The sequence below is a fragment of the Triturus cristatus genome, chromosome 7, assembly GCF_964204655.1.
Source record: "Triturus cristatus chromosome 7, aTriCri1.1, whole genome shotgun sequence".
Lineage (NCBI taxonomy): Eukaryota > Metazoa > Chordata > Amphibia > Caudata > Salamandridae > Triturus > Triturus cristatus.
The window spans coordinates 86707517-86722928 of record NC_140590.1 but is presented as its reverse complement, the minus strand read 5'-3'; the positions used below and the strand labels follow the sequence as shown (position 1 = coordinate 86722928).

The following is a 15412-nucleotide window of genomic DNA, read 5'->3' as shown; positions in this document are numbered from 1 at the left end:
AACCCACCAATCCTGGAGCGTCTACGTCACCCTGTACTTCTCCAATCCCTGCGCGGCGCACACCAACGCACCAATCACAGCGCTTTCACTGTTCTAACCCACTGTCCAATCACAGTGCGGTCTTTCTGACGTCAGCAGTCGCTGCAGCAGCTCCTGCTCCTGACTCCTGTCACTCGTCTACCCCTCCTTTACAAAACTTCTCGGTAGTCTTTGTTTCAGATTCTACGAGTCTATTAGTTACAACATATAAACATCTCCATTGTCTGCTCCGCTAACCACAGAATAGTAAAAGACCTTTCCCACGAGAATCCCGCCTTTCCCTGAAACAGCGCTTACCTCTGCTCCACTACAGAATTGTTACTTTCGTTGACACAGTAGCACATCCCTCTACTCTGCCCTTCTAGCAAGCATCCATTAACTATTTTCTCCCGGAATGCTCCTAGGAGTTTCACAATTAACCAAAATGCCTATACATTCACGCACTTTCACACCAGAAAATGTAGCACATTCACACAGAATCCTGCCTTTCCGAGAACAGTGAACAGTCTGTCCTACTACAGAATTATTACACACGTTAACAAAGCAGCGCTTACCTCTACCCTGTCCTTCTAACAAGCTCAGAGAATACCTATTACCCTTCTAGTGAAAAGCGTTATTGGAATGCTAAAAGGATCCCTGGTACTTAAGACCAGAACTTCACAGGTAACCTTCGCTATCATACACACCTCTCATATACAGAAAATACGTCTCTAATAGCAACACACGGCGGTGCCACCAAATCGAAGACAGACAATGCGACGCGCAACTTCAATTGTTACACGTTTTTCCCTGCATGCGTACAGGGCCAACAATTCCGCCTTTCCCGAGAGCAGCGCTTCCCTCTGCCCTACTACAGAACTGTCACCGACTCCCTACGTCCCAGAAGCTGTACACACTACATAAAACTCAATACGACGTCAACATATAGTGTTAGTACATATATCAATATCAGTCAATAATCAATAAGCTTATGTACACGCAAATTCACCAGATCAAGGCAATAGTTAACCATCATTCTGCTACCAAGAAACTGGTGCAGATCGAAGCTTCCAAATCCCCTCTACTTCCACGGACGGAGTGATTTCACAGTCACACGCACATACATTCATCACACGCTGGTGGGGCCCTTTACACCAACATTCATCCTACCACTCTATCCGTGCCATGTATAAGGAGAAACACTTTTCTAAATACCTAACCAATCTGCATATACCCTGAGGTCAATGCGATCAACTGATTGCTATAAATCTGGTGAAACAATTTAAACACTCTGAATTTTCAATAAAACATAACAATGAAATAACCACCCGACACAGTAATTCAAACAAAGTATTGTTTATCTAAATCAATTTGTAAGAAAAGCCAATTAGATGCAAGATCAACATTTTCCATATTTACCTATTCTGGCTAAAAGTCGTTTTCTAAGTCAGAAATGGTCCTTCAGCAAAAAGTTAAAGTTTCTAGCCGTCATGTAGAGTCACCGTCCTCTCCGTCAGCGTCGGGACCTCTGATCATTGGTTCAGGAAGAAGTGACACTAGACCTCTCTAGTCTACCAATATTTATACTAAAATTCACATTCTAAAAGTTACAAACAGAGCTTTCACCGACTGGAGTGGCACTTTCTAATACGTTAGGTGAGCATTACCGCACTTAACGTAAGATTCTGAGTGTTTTTAAGTTTAAATTTTTAGATTTGATCACCTGACACGTTCCTGCACCATGCATCCACCTGTGCATGATCACCAGTATGTAACGTAAATTGTTTTTCCAGTGAAGATGCTTAGGAGGAGTCTCTGGCTCCCTTTCTTCTTTTTAATGTATAATATTGACTAAGTGTGCGTCTTAATGTACGCTGGTGCCTGTTTTGTTTCCTTTTTCCCTTTTCTATAGGCCGGTCCAGCATGTAAGAGTCTAGTTTCTCCGACACTTACTTAGGGTAGTTTTATACATCACTGTAAATAATTAGTACCACACCCTCACAATTTTGTAGATAGTTGTAATCACTGGTCCTGATGAATTGCCGCTGGATCCCCCTGACCTTGTAGGCATGAAACATGTTGACCACTGGAGCAGAGTAGAGTAGTCCCTGACCCATTTAGTCAAGACTACCGCCTCTCATTTCATTTTTAACAGGGTGGTTTACTGACCGAATAAAATCAATTATCCAGACTAACCAACCCCTTTTTAACCACACTCACAAACATCTACACCTTCCTGGCCCTCACTTGCACTCACCCTCGGCAAGGAACAAAAGATCTCCGCCAAAGAGCCCCATCCCTGGGTGCCCGTCGGGAATTGCAGCGCCGACCCGACGAGGAGCAAAACCCAGATGATGAAGCATGACACCTAGCTTGCTGGGTGTGTGAGGGTTTTAGTTCCACCAATGTGGGTTCCCCCACCCCACACAGTCCTATACCCTTCAGGCTTACTGAATATTACCCCCCACTTAGTCTAATTCCAGGGAGAGTGTGCTCTACACTCTCCTTTACAAATAGAGGAACTGTATACCCTTTCCGTTTAACTATTTCAGGGCTTGTATACTGGACCTCATTAAATATAGCCCATTTTTCTTCCTTTTTTTGATTGCGATCCCTTGCGCGGTTGGAAAACCGTAGGATAAGACTGAGGTTACCTACAGTGTCAATCTACACTGGTAGGCCCACCCCACAACCAACTAACCCCCCACGTTGGGTTAGTGGCCATTGCTTCCCGTCTTCCACACAATGGAGGGAGAATTAGGGATTAGCTATGGCGAGGATGCAGTCTCAGACATCCTCAGAACACCATCACTCCTAGGAGTAGAAGGTGCAACAGCAAACGTGTCTCACTCAGATGACTGGTCTAATCTGGTATCCCTCAAAAAAGAATGGCTCAGAATAACAATGCATGGTGCTGTTATGACTGAGTATTTAAGGGCGAACATTGCCCCTAATGGACTGATCGTGAACATTCTTCCCCGTCTATTTCTGGAGGATCCCCCATTCAAGAAAGATTGGTCTTCAGTCTCTTGGAAATGTACTCGTGACCTCCTAGTTCTTATAATTAACACTGCAAAAAGACTCGCTGATGCCTTGTTACTACGGATACAAACTGCTGAGTCCAATATGAAATCTGCAGTACCTAACAGCACATACAAAACGAAGTTAGCTGAAATCAACTCAGAAATAACGGAGAATAGGGAGTATCTTCTTAAACAGAAGATTACTAAACTACAGAAGGACATCTCTAGGTTTGATAAAGAAAAAATCTTCCCCTACCTTAAACCAGACTTCACACCTAACAGGAACAATTATTCGAGCGATGAAGAATCTAGCAACAATAGCAGGAGGGGCTCCAACAACAGTAACTCAAGCTCTGGTAGCTGGGATTCCTCAAACCAGAGAAGAAAGAACAACCGTTCCTTCTATAATCAAGGGGCACCGATATTCCCTGGTCCACCACCACAAACTCAATTTTGGCAATACCCCACGTTTCCCCCGTGTCCTCCCCAATTCTACCCAGGAACCAATCCCCAACCTTTTTTAGGCAGAGGCTGGGGCAGAGGAAGAGGGCGAAGGCGAGGAACACAACATGTTCAGTGGCAAGATCAAGTTCAGCCACCAATGGAAACCCGGAGCCAACGCAGGGGCAGAAGGACCTAGTGATCAACCTCTCTGAAAGATCACTCGACAACATTGAATTACGAGTGATGCGCAAAGGATTAGGCTTTGTACCAACTCCTAAGGTTGATAAATTCAGGGAAGCTTGCGAATTGCACAGTTTCTTCAGAAAGATTCGCCTCAAAGCCTTTTTTCACAACAAATCTAATGACGATACTGAATATACAGACACTGGGCTGCACAATCCCTCAACCTTTACTCCCAACGCTGGCATGGTCCCCCCAGAAGTCCTAACCTTTGAAAAAGCAATACTAAAGGATTTAGCCATGACACGAGATAGGTCTAACACCTTCTATAATCTCTCAAAGGAGGAAATGAATGCAGCCAGGGCCCTGGCAGATGACCCCTCAATCACCATCAAACAAGCAGATAAGGGTGGGGCTACAGTCATCCAGTCCACCCTTGACTATGAGAGAGAATGTCGGAGACAACTAAGTGATCGGAAATACTACACCCCGATCACTTTAGACCCTACTCCTAGGCTGAAGGACACCATCAACAGCCTCACGCTGGAGGCTGAGACAAATGGATGGATCTCAAAGAAAGAGGCTGACTTCCTCAACACACTGAATCCCGTAACACCATATTTCTACACCTTGCCTAAAGTCCATAAGGGAACCTTTCCCACCCCAGGTAGGCCCATTGTGTCCGGAATTGGCTCGGTCCTGGAGCCTCTATCCAGATTTGTGGATCACTACCTGCAACCCCTGGTCCAAAGGATACCATCTTATATCAAAGATACTAGTGATATCTTAAGAACAATTGAAGGGTTGGCACCTAATGGGGATATCAGCCTCCTCGTCACTCTAGACGTGGAGGCACTCTACACTAATATCCCACAACAAGCCACCCTAACTGTGATCGAAGAGGTTCTACGTAAGGAAGAATGGACATCACCCACTCCGGTGTCTTTTATTATGGACCTAGCTTCCTTGGCATTAACTGAGAACTTTTTCGAATTCAGGAATGAACTGTTCCATCAATGCCAAGGGACTTCTATGGGCAGTACTTTTGCCCCTAGCTTAGCCTGCCTTTATATGGCAGCCTTCGAGGAGGAAATCATTCAGAGCCCAAGCAACCCCTTTAATGAGAGTCTGATTTTGTGGAGGCGATTCATTGACGACATCCTTATCCTTTGGAAGGGTTCTATGAGCAGATGTGAAGAGTTCTGCCAATGGATTAATATCCAGAATCCTTACCTGAGATTTACCAACCACATCTCCCCTTCACACATTGCCTTCCTGGACCTAGATATCAGACTGGAGTCAGGAGTCTTAACCACTAGTCTCTATAAAAAACCAACGGACAGAAACAGCCTGCTGTTGTATAGCAGTCACCACCCCAAAGCACTGAGGGACAGCCTTCCGTTTGGCCAGTTTCTCCGATTAAGGAGAAATTGTAGTTCTGTGTTGGACTACAAGAAAGAGGCAGATACCCTGGCCAATAATTTACAAGAGAGAGGGTACCCCCCCGCAACTATTAATAACGCCATGAAACGGGCAAGGAATAACCCTAGAGAGGTTTTACTAGAGACTAGGACCCGTGAACAAACCAAAATCTTGACGTGTGTGACTTCTTTTACCCCATCTTCCAACAACATAAAAAAAGTCATTAAGAAACACTGGGGGATTCTGGCGGCTGGGGATCTAACTCTACCACAACCAAGGTTTGCCTTTAAGAGAACGCAAAACCTTAAAGATATTCTGATCCATACTAGACCCAAAAAAACAGCGCAGAACACCCAGGCGACCCTTTGGGGCCTTCCACCAGTCACAGGACATTTCCCGTGTGGCAATTGCACATCTTGTTATCAGACGATGACCGTAAAGGAATTGGTCTTATCTGATAATTTGACCTGGAAATTGGGACGCCACACAAATTGCAATTCTAAGAATTGCATCTATCTATTACAATGCCCTTGCGCTTTGTATTACATAGGGATGACGACACGACCAATTAAGACACGCATCACAGAGCACAAAAGTAACATCAGATGCTCTAAGGAGACCACAAAATTGTATTGTCATTTCAAAAATCTCCACCACACAGCAGACTCCTTAAGATGGGTTGTTCTTGAATCACATCCAGGCATGCCACCACAATCTTTGTTCAGACTGGAACAAAGATGGGTCCACAAACTGGCTTCAGATACACGGGGTCTTAATGATGACATACCATGGGTCTCTTTAACTCACTGAAACCTAGATGATACCTACATTTCATTTTAGTCCCCATTAGCAAGTTTGACCCAAGCAAGGGAGGAACATCATCCCATAATGCTGATAGTGATAGGGCATATCCCTAGACTCTTATGATACCTATACTTCACTGTAATCCCGTCAGCGAGTAATACCAAAGCAAGGGAGGGGCACCATCTCCTAATTAGTGACAGTAACTGGGCATATCTAGCAACCCTTACCATACTTCTCTGGCATACACCGCCTCGTCGGAGTCTCCTCACATATATATTTTTCCAAGCGCGTTTCTCCCATGACATTAATACACTAGTCGTGAGTTTTACATCGGAGAACGACGTCCTGCAGCGCCTTGCTACTTGTCAGGAATATCACATCACGCATCTTCCCATCCCAATATGGCGCCTATAATCATCCTCTATGACGAGACTGCCGTTGGCAGCATTATGTCAGTCCCTAATACACTTATCATGACTTACAAATCTGACGTTATTGGCATCCAGATGACAAGTGGTAAAATTAACCCGCCACACCTCCTACAATACTTTGTTATAAGACGTGTTCTCGTATATGTGTCTGAGTCTCTTCCATACGACCATACATACGAGCATGACTATTCAATACTGTGGAGATGGATTAATTAGATGATTATATTTTGTCAGTACCTTGTTATCTTTAAAGGACCACTTGACCCCCTCATGCCCCATACACTATCCACTACATAGTGACATACCCCTCTCCAAGATGGCACCCATGTTTACTCTGGAAACTAGACTACCTGTTTATTCTTCCCCGCGATGTCCGGTGACCAATCAGTACCCACCTAGCCTCACAGGATTCACTCTTAACTGAGCAGCGGGAAACAGACTTCACTTCCCGGTTTCGGCGGAGCGGGGTAGGTCTACAAACCACCCTTGGGCGACAAAACTGTGAGTAGTTGCTTCCCGTTCTTTAAGACTCCACTTCTTGAGCTGAGACTCTCTCGGTCTCGGTGATCGGCGTACCGCGGCTGTGGAAGCGACCCGGTCCCTAGTCTCCTTCCTGTCTCTCCCGTGAGACGCTTGGGACGGGGGGACGGGGCATTCCACGGTCGTTGGTTCTCCTGCCACGGGCCCCAAGGGGTAATTTGCCACCTTTTGTCCTGATTGGACACAGCGATTAGGCAGTATGCACCTTATTCAAGCATGAGCCTCTCGCTTGTCACGGGACCTGAGGGTTATCTTGCTACCCCTTTTTGTACATAGCGAATAGGGAGTATGCATCTCCCTCTAGCATGAGCCTCTCGCCTCTTTACTCTGTACCATTATTTACAGTAGGCAATCTCGCATCCCCAAGAGGCTCGCCAAGTACCGACTGGAGTGGCACTTTCTAATACGTTAGGTGAGCATTACCGCACTTAACGTAAGATTCTGAGTGTTTTTAAGTTTAAATTTTTAGATTTGATCACCTGACACGTTCCTGCACCATGCATCCACCTGTGCATGATCACCAGTATGTAACGTAAATTGTTTTTCCAGTGAAGATGCTTAGGAGGAGTCTCTGGCTCCCTTTCTTCTTTTTAATGTATAATATTGACTAAGTGTGCGTCTTAATGTACGCTGGTGCCTGTTTTGTTTCCTTTTTCCCTTTTCTATAGGCCGGTCCAGCATGTAAGAGTCTAGTTTCTCCGACACTTACTTAGGGTAGTTTTATACATCACTGTAAATAATTAGTACCACACCCTCACAATTTTGTAGATAGTTGTAATCACTGGTCCTGATGAATTGCCGCTGGATCCCCCTGACCTTGTAGGCATGAAACATGTTGACCACCGGAGCAGAGTAGAGTAGTCCCTGACCCATTTAGTCAAGACTACCGCCTCTCATTTCATTTTTAACAGGGTGGTTTACTGACCGAATAAAATCAATTATCCAGACTAACCAACCCCTTTTTAACCACACTCACAAACATCTACACCTTCCTGGCCCTCACTTGCACTCACCCTCGGCAAGGAACAAAAGATCTCCGCCAAAGAGCCCCATCCCTGGGTGCCCGTCGGGAATTGCAGCGCCGACCCGACGAGGAGCAAAACCCAGATGATGAAGCATGACACCTAGCTTGCTGGGTGTGTGAGGGTTTTAGTTCCACCAATGTGGGTTCCCCCACCCCACACAGTCCTATACCCTTCAGGCTTACTGAATATTACCCCCCACTTAGTCTAATTCCAGGGAGAGTGTGCTCTACACTCTCCTTTACAAATAGAGGAACTGTATACCCTTTCCGTTTAAACAGAGCTTTCAAACATCCGTTAGGAAGGAAAAGATGTCGTCTTGATACATTAAGGAATTTTCTCATGTATTGATAACTCCAAATTCTGAATAGGAAATTAGAAGTCCATAACTAATTTGTTACTTCTACGGATGTCTCTTTTTATTAAAAGTATCTTTTCTATGCGACCACTATAAGTTCGTCTAATAGGATTGTTCATTTGCAACAAAAGTTCACTTCCAGGGGTAATTGGCAGTTGTCCTGGATTTGTCGTCATATTCATGGCTTTTCGGTTCATGCAGAGGCCAGGGTCACAGTCAGCGCGAAACCTCTTTTCATATTACATCTATTCAAATGCAGGCTGTAGATGGTGGCCATCTTTCAGCAGGCCACAATGGTCAACTTAATTAAAAGAAACACAAAACAATTATTACTACATTGAAATGACTATACAGTGTTATTCCCCTGCTAATACCCTTATGTGTGTGGTATTTATCTAGCCATTTGCGACATCAAAAGGCATTAATGCATATTAATTTAAAGCGCAAAAACATAATAACATCACATAAGCAACATTTATTCAATTAATTTGCTCACCAACTTAATTCACTTATTACTTTTGCCATGCAATTGCACTCCCACGTGTAATTCTTTTATTAATAAGGTTGGTTAATCAAGACTCGCCAAATTTCTTAGTAATTAATAATTAATCAATAGTAATTTTAATAATGACATACAAAAATGAAACTAGTATTTGGGTTTAAAAAGGAAATCCTGCTCCAGCACATTCTATGGAGACACAGTTGGCGGGGGCAGTAGAACTGTACAGATCTGCTTCCTGTGTAGCCTACAAGGCTGTCTACGCGTTATTCATTGTGTGTGTCATGAGGGGCACACGCAACAGTAGACCAGGTCAGGCTGACAGAGAGAAAATACCAGCATTGAAAAATCAATATTTAGAAGTTTACTTGCATAATATATTATGATGCTAAACTGTACAGTTTTTGATCTAATTGGGCTAGATGACGATGATTTGTAAACGGGACAACCAGACTGGAATATGGTCCTGCCCATGAAAGGAGCCACTGAAAAGCCTTCCATATGATGGGACCAGAGATGGGCCTGGAGTGGTATCTCAGATTAACAGAAATGTTTCTTCTTTCCTTCTAGGCGATGCCCTCTCCTGTGTGAATTGCTTCAGTTCTGTGGCCTCCAACTGCACGGGTTCTTCAGTTGTCTGTCCTAGCAAATCTGATGCTTGTGTTTCCAAATATACTGAGACGTCAACAGGTAAGCTGAGACAAGTGAAAAGGGGGCTCCCAGGAACTATATCTGTGAGTATATTTGTGAGGCCTTCCTCAGGGGATAAAAACTGAAATAACCATAGATACAGGGTCAGACTGGAACAAAAAATAGGCCTGGGCAAGGAAATAAAAGTAGCCCCCATTAGCGAAATAGATAGCTAAAAAAGTAGCTCACATTTGGAAACCAGGCAAATTTTGAACTTGGAAAGACATGCCTATTTTGCAAACTATGGATGACTGCATGCATTTGTGTTTGGCGCAGGCAATGTTTTTTTTACATCGGAGAAATCAAAAGTAAATACGAGCTCACTTGGCCATAAAACAGACCCATACAGAGATTTGTGAGGCCAGCCCATCGGGCACTGCCTGATTGTGTTATAGGTCAGTTCAACCCTGCAATGAAATGCACCCTAGCCATTTCTCAGCCACTAGTTGTTGCCCCAATGGTTGCCTTTTTTGGTGTCTTGGATCAGGAGGGCAGCAATGAACCAAAGTCATGTCTGCTGGCCACTCCTACATTCCACTATGGGCAGCAGTCTAGGGGGCTCTTTTGATAGCTGGATTGGAATTAGTGGTCCAAACGCTCTTGGCCACAATCTAGTTGAAGCCTTGTTTCAGTCCCTCCAGACTGGAGTTGGAATAATAAATGTTACCTCTCGGGAGTCCAACGGTTTCCCTACTGTTGTACAGAGTGGTGTGGGAATAATACAGTTTACCCCTCCGGAGTCCAACGCTTTCCCTATTGTTGAATAGACTGGAGTGGGAATAGTCTATCAAGGGGGAGTGTTGGACTCTGGAGGGGTAAAATGTACTATGCACATTCTAGTCTGTGCAATATTAGGGAAATGGTTATACTCTGGAAGTAAAAAATTACTATTCCCACACCAATCTGTAAAACAGTAGGGAAAGTGTTGGACTCCAGAGGGGTAACATTTACTATTCCCACTCTAGTCAGTGCAACAGTAGGGAAAGTGTTGGACTCCAGAGAGGTAACATTTACTATTCCCACTCCAGTCTGTGCAACAGTAGGGAAAGTGTTGGACTCCAGAGAGGTAACATTTACTATTCACACTCCAGTCTGTGCAACAGTAGGGAAAGTGTTGGAATTCGGAGGGGTAAAATTTGCTATTTCCACTCCAGTTTATGCAACAGTAGAGAAAATATTTAACTTCAAACACATAACATATGTGAAACATAACCCTATTAATATGATAAACATATACAACTCTTCTTATAAATGTATTAATTAACCCAAAAAAATAATCTATCAAAAAATTAAACAATTAACATAATTCAAATTAAATAATTCAATACTATTTAATTATTACTTAATCAATTATTAGTGAATTCCTCGATAATAATAATTTATTAAATAATGCAATAATTATAATAACTTTACCACCATATCCCCTACAAACACCCCAAAAAGCATCTAATAAATAACTTCAAAATATAGACCTTCATTATGATGGCGGTCAGTCAGACCACTGTTCGCTGTTGCGGCATTCAGGATACTGCCCGACAAGCATGCAGAGGTCCAACCTTGCTTGTGGTCGGAAAGTGCTGCGTACCAGGGTGCCGTGTACTGTGGCCAAGGAAAAGGGCCACAGCACTAGCCACCGTGGGATGGAGCACCTCCTGCGCGCCCATGGGCCGTGTGCCATGCACCCAGTTGTGCATAAGCAAAGAGTGCATAGAGGTGAGTGGGGGCATTACATGTGCCCCCAGGGTCATTTTAGAGTGGCTCACGACAGACTGGGGCCCTGTTTGGGGCCCCCTAAGTCCTTTTCCCAACAGTTTTGTGAAGAAGGTCCTCATGCCATGACAAAGCTGTTGCAAAGGGCTATCGTAATCCCGACAGCAGTGGCTGCCTCCTCCCCGCCGCCATTCTGGGATATGATTCCGACCACCGCCCTGTCAGGATCACTGAGCCTGCCGGAGGCATCGGTCTTGCCTCTGACAGAAGTGGGCCTGACTGCCGGAAATGTCGGTCGGACTGAAATGCTGTTGGCAGTCGAACTGCCACAAACGGCCTATCGTTGTGTGGTCTGACCGCCATCGTAACCAGCCCCATAATTATTTCAAAATGTGCTTAATTATTCATCAAGTAAATATTTATTAAGAAATTGTTAATTATTATTCAATTAACTTCCCCCTCTATGCACAATTTATATAATTAATAATACATTAAACATTCAATAATAAACTATTAATTAATTATTGATTAATTATACTTGGATACCTTTCCACCCTACACCTCTTTATACATAGCAACCTGTTACAACAATATACATTACTATTGCAACTAAATAAAAAATTATAAATCACTTAACATTGCAAACTATATTTAAAAACATTATCAACAATTATGCAAACAGTATTAACCCCAAAAATGTAAATGTAAACTAACACACATAAAGATAATTCCAAAATGTTATTTTTTACAACTATTTAATTGACAACAATATTTACAACAAAGATATTCTTGAAAACGATGTAACTTCCCCCAAAAAGTTATATTTCTGCATCACGGTATTGTGTGTCATGATATTTTTTCCGTTATTTCTCCATCTGATATTTCTAACTCAATATTTTCATCAAACACCAATTCAGACTACATTATTTTGGTTATTTGTCTGTATGTGTTCTTAACAAAACCTAACTTTGGGCCTCATGTAGGTAGCCAAATACCGGTCGGTAACGGCCGATTTTCGGTAAATATGCCGTTACCGACCGGTATTCAGACAAGTGAGATGTAGGAGTCCAAAAACGACTATTCGGTAAATATGAGGCGGTAAATACCGAATCATATTTACCGAATTCTAAAATACCGAATCAGATTTACCGAATACATACTTAACGAATCGGTAAATATGAAGTGGTAAATATGAAGTGGTAAAAATTAAAATGACATGTAGGAGCACTCGGTAATTAAGAAATCCAAGAAAATCGGTAAATAAGAGTCGGTAATTAACACGGATTGAAAGCAGGTGGTAACCATCAACAGTGCATATAAGCAATCCCAAAATGCAACAGCGTGGACAACATGGCCGCTATGTATGTCATTGCAAGGCGCCTACGTCTACAGGCAGCAGGACTGAGGGTTTGGCGACGGGAGGAACGCATCTACAGACAGAAAGTTGTCTGCTGCAATAATGTTCTTTTTCCACCCCCGCATGGGCGGCTGGATGTTTCCATCTGGCCGTCGATTCCAACCTTGAAAGCAGAGTTCAACAAGTTGTGCAGAATAAGAGCGCTATTGTCCCAAAAAGAGGTGCCTTTGACTTCCTCTCGTGAAACATTTGTCCTTCACGTTGCTAATTCGCGCACTGAGGTACAGGCGCTTCTGAATACTGACCTCCCCCTGCATTTCGGCTCTTTGATCCATACTATTTTCAATGCCTCGTCCACGACCGGCCTGGCTCATTTTTTTAAACTTGTGGGCTCGGGTCTCGTGACCTCTTTCCAAACTATTTTTTGTGTGATTCCGGCATTTCTTCATTCACTTTTCTCGAGCATCTTTGGAGGTGTCCCGCTGCTTCTGGCGCTAGTGGCAGGTGTGCTGCTTTTCCTTTTTGTACTCCGGAATGGCTGCTCCTTCTGTGCCACACGAGCACCTGTCCCGTCTGCATCTTCTTCGTGATAGGATGCTTGACTTTTATGGTACTTTGCCATTGGCGACTTTGAGCCTGGCTTATGGATTATCCTTCAGGTATTCCTACTTCACCTGCGTACAACCTGTATTTCACTGCCTGGATTGTCCCTTTGAATGGGCTCTGGATTTGTGCTTGACCAACATGGTGTCTCCGGTGCCGGATTTCGATCGACTGATGAGGCCCTTAGTGTCTCACGAGTTGGTCTGTTCTGGTGTCCGGATTATGGCCTGTGGTGCGGCGCATGGTATCCTGGGTAATTGGGACATCTCAGCGGCCGCCAACGACTTCTTGGCTATGAGCTATTTGGATGAACATTCCGGGTGCCCTCTGATTGTGCTAGAGGCACCGATGGTTGGAGAACACGTATGTTCCTTTTCTTTACTTAATTGGATGGCTGAGACTTTCAGTGGCCCTGCAAACGATTTTTTGTTGGAAGCAGTGGCCACATATGCTGCCTATACATTCATGGATTAACTGGACTGTCGTCCATTGCGCCTGTGCTACTGGACAGCACCCTGGCGCAACATTTATTTCTTTTATTTCTCATTTTTCTCTTCCTGATGGTCGGTTTGAGGTTTATTATATACTTGCATTTTTTAAGAATTCTATGCTGCTATTTTTTGTAGTTTCGGACTTTGGCGCAGCATTGTTTACGCCTTGTTCTGCTCTGACGAAACTGAACTCTGCGTTCTCTCTTTTCTTGCCTATTGAATGGTGCTTCGATCAAGGGGGCGTGTAGTGAGTTCTCCCTGAATACGTACATACATTGTTAAGTTAGCATAACCACGTTAAATGTTAGAAAGCCATCTTTTGGTAGTTGCACACGACACTGCGTTTACATGTTATTTCTTAAATAAACTGCTGACTCGAGACTTGCTTCACACGAGAGCAATCTGTTGTTACCATCCCAAGCTCTGCGCAGCGACCTTGGTCTGTACATGGTGTGACGAACAGTCTGGAATATTACACAATGCATGTTTTCCACTCTAGGTTGATCGACCCACTATTTAGTCATAACACACGAGCAGCTGCACATACCTGAAAGTTGGTGCTTTTAATATCACGGACATCATGTTTATTGTTCAGACCGAAGACGAGCCTTCCTGCGAGAAGACTCCTGATGCTCCTGTGATGTGATTTCACTAAGCTGATCTTTGAGGTATGGGGTCCCCTATTCAAGCCTAGGAGACCTTCTATTAGCATGATAATAATATTAGCTTCTTAGTAAAGGGAAGGTGGTAGTATCCTCGGTATTTTCCGATTCGGTAAATACCACCTCGGTATTTTCCGATTCGGTAAATACCACCTCGGTATTTACCGATTCGGTGAATTCCGATTCGTGATTACCGAATGTTACCGAATCGGTAACTGTTACCGACTTTTTACCTACATATAACTTACCGATTCTAATTTACCGATTCGGTACGGCTCGGTATTTAAGAAACGGTAAAATGTATTTACCTACATGAGGCCCATAGTGAGGAAGAGACATTTGACCTAGAAGAGTGTCGCAGTAGATGTTGTAATTGTGTTAATAATGGAAGAGCTTGACAATATCACAGTTGTTAGAAAGGTAAGGTGTGGCGACATCTACGTTAAAAGCAAGACATGACAATTATTCTGCATAAATCTGGCAATATGGCTGTGTCCATTCTCTAAGTTGAGGAAGATGGTGACTTCCATGGACTAAGATGGAGTTGGGGCCTACATAAGATGGAGTTGGGACTTTACGTCAGTACAAGTAGTTGTCCATGTGAGCTGCAGGAAATACTTCAGGTGTGAGTTGGAGTACATTTACTACAGTTATGGGTACCTTTCGGCTGTAGCAACTTTACTCTCATGAATTTGGTAAGTCTACACTTTGTGGTAAATTTACAATCGGAAATAGTGAAAAGCCAAAAGTAGTAGATTTACTACAAAGTGTAAGAGTAACTTTAGAGGTGTAGATTTACTCATGTGTAAATTTACCTTTGTGTCAGAATAGGTCACATAGTAAAGGAGAGAGTTAGGAGAGGTTGTATGAGCTGGGTGTCCCAGTAAATAAAAGAGGCTAACTTTAGGTTACTTAAAGAAAAATAACCTGGAAAAACTGAATAAAAAGGATGTGGCTCTGGAAAAACTCAATGGCATTCAAAGAACCTCATGTACCAAACCCTTTTGTAAATTGTAAAGCTAGGGAATCACAAAAAACAGGCTTTGTGAAACGGTATCTACAAAGCCTCTTTTATGTGGTGGAAAAGTCTTTCGACTTGTTCAAGGGGAATTAGGACTTCTTACTTATCACTATTGGGAGGGTGCATGAAATGGACAA

At 43.4% G+C, this 15412-nt stretch overlaps 1 protein-coding gene across 1 annotated transcript in view; it reads left to right on the top strand.

Moving 5' to 3' along the window:
- The window catches only part of LOC146808886 (phospholipase A2 inhibitor and Ly6/PLAUR domain-containing protein-like), a 320185-nt gene that overhangs the window by 198966 nt on the left and 105807 nt on the right, over positions 1-15412 (top strand). The window contains exon 2 of the mRNA XM_085615697.1: positions 9312-9431. Within this exon, the coding sequence (XP_085471823.1) occupies positions 9312-9431 (120 nt within the window). The remainder of the gene's footprint in view (positions 1-9311; positions 9432-15412) is intronic.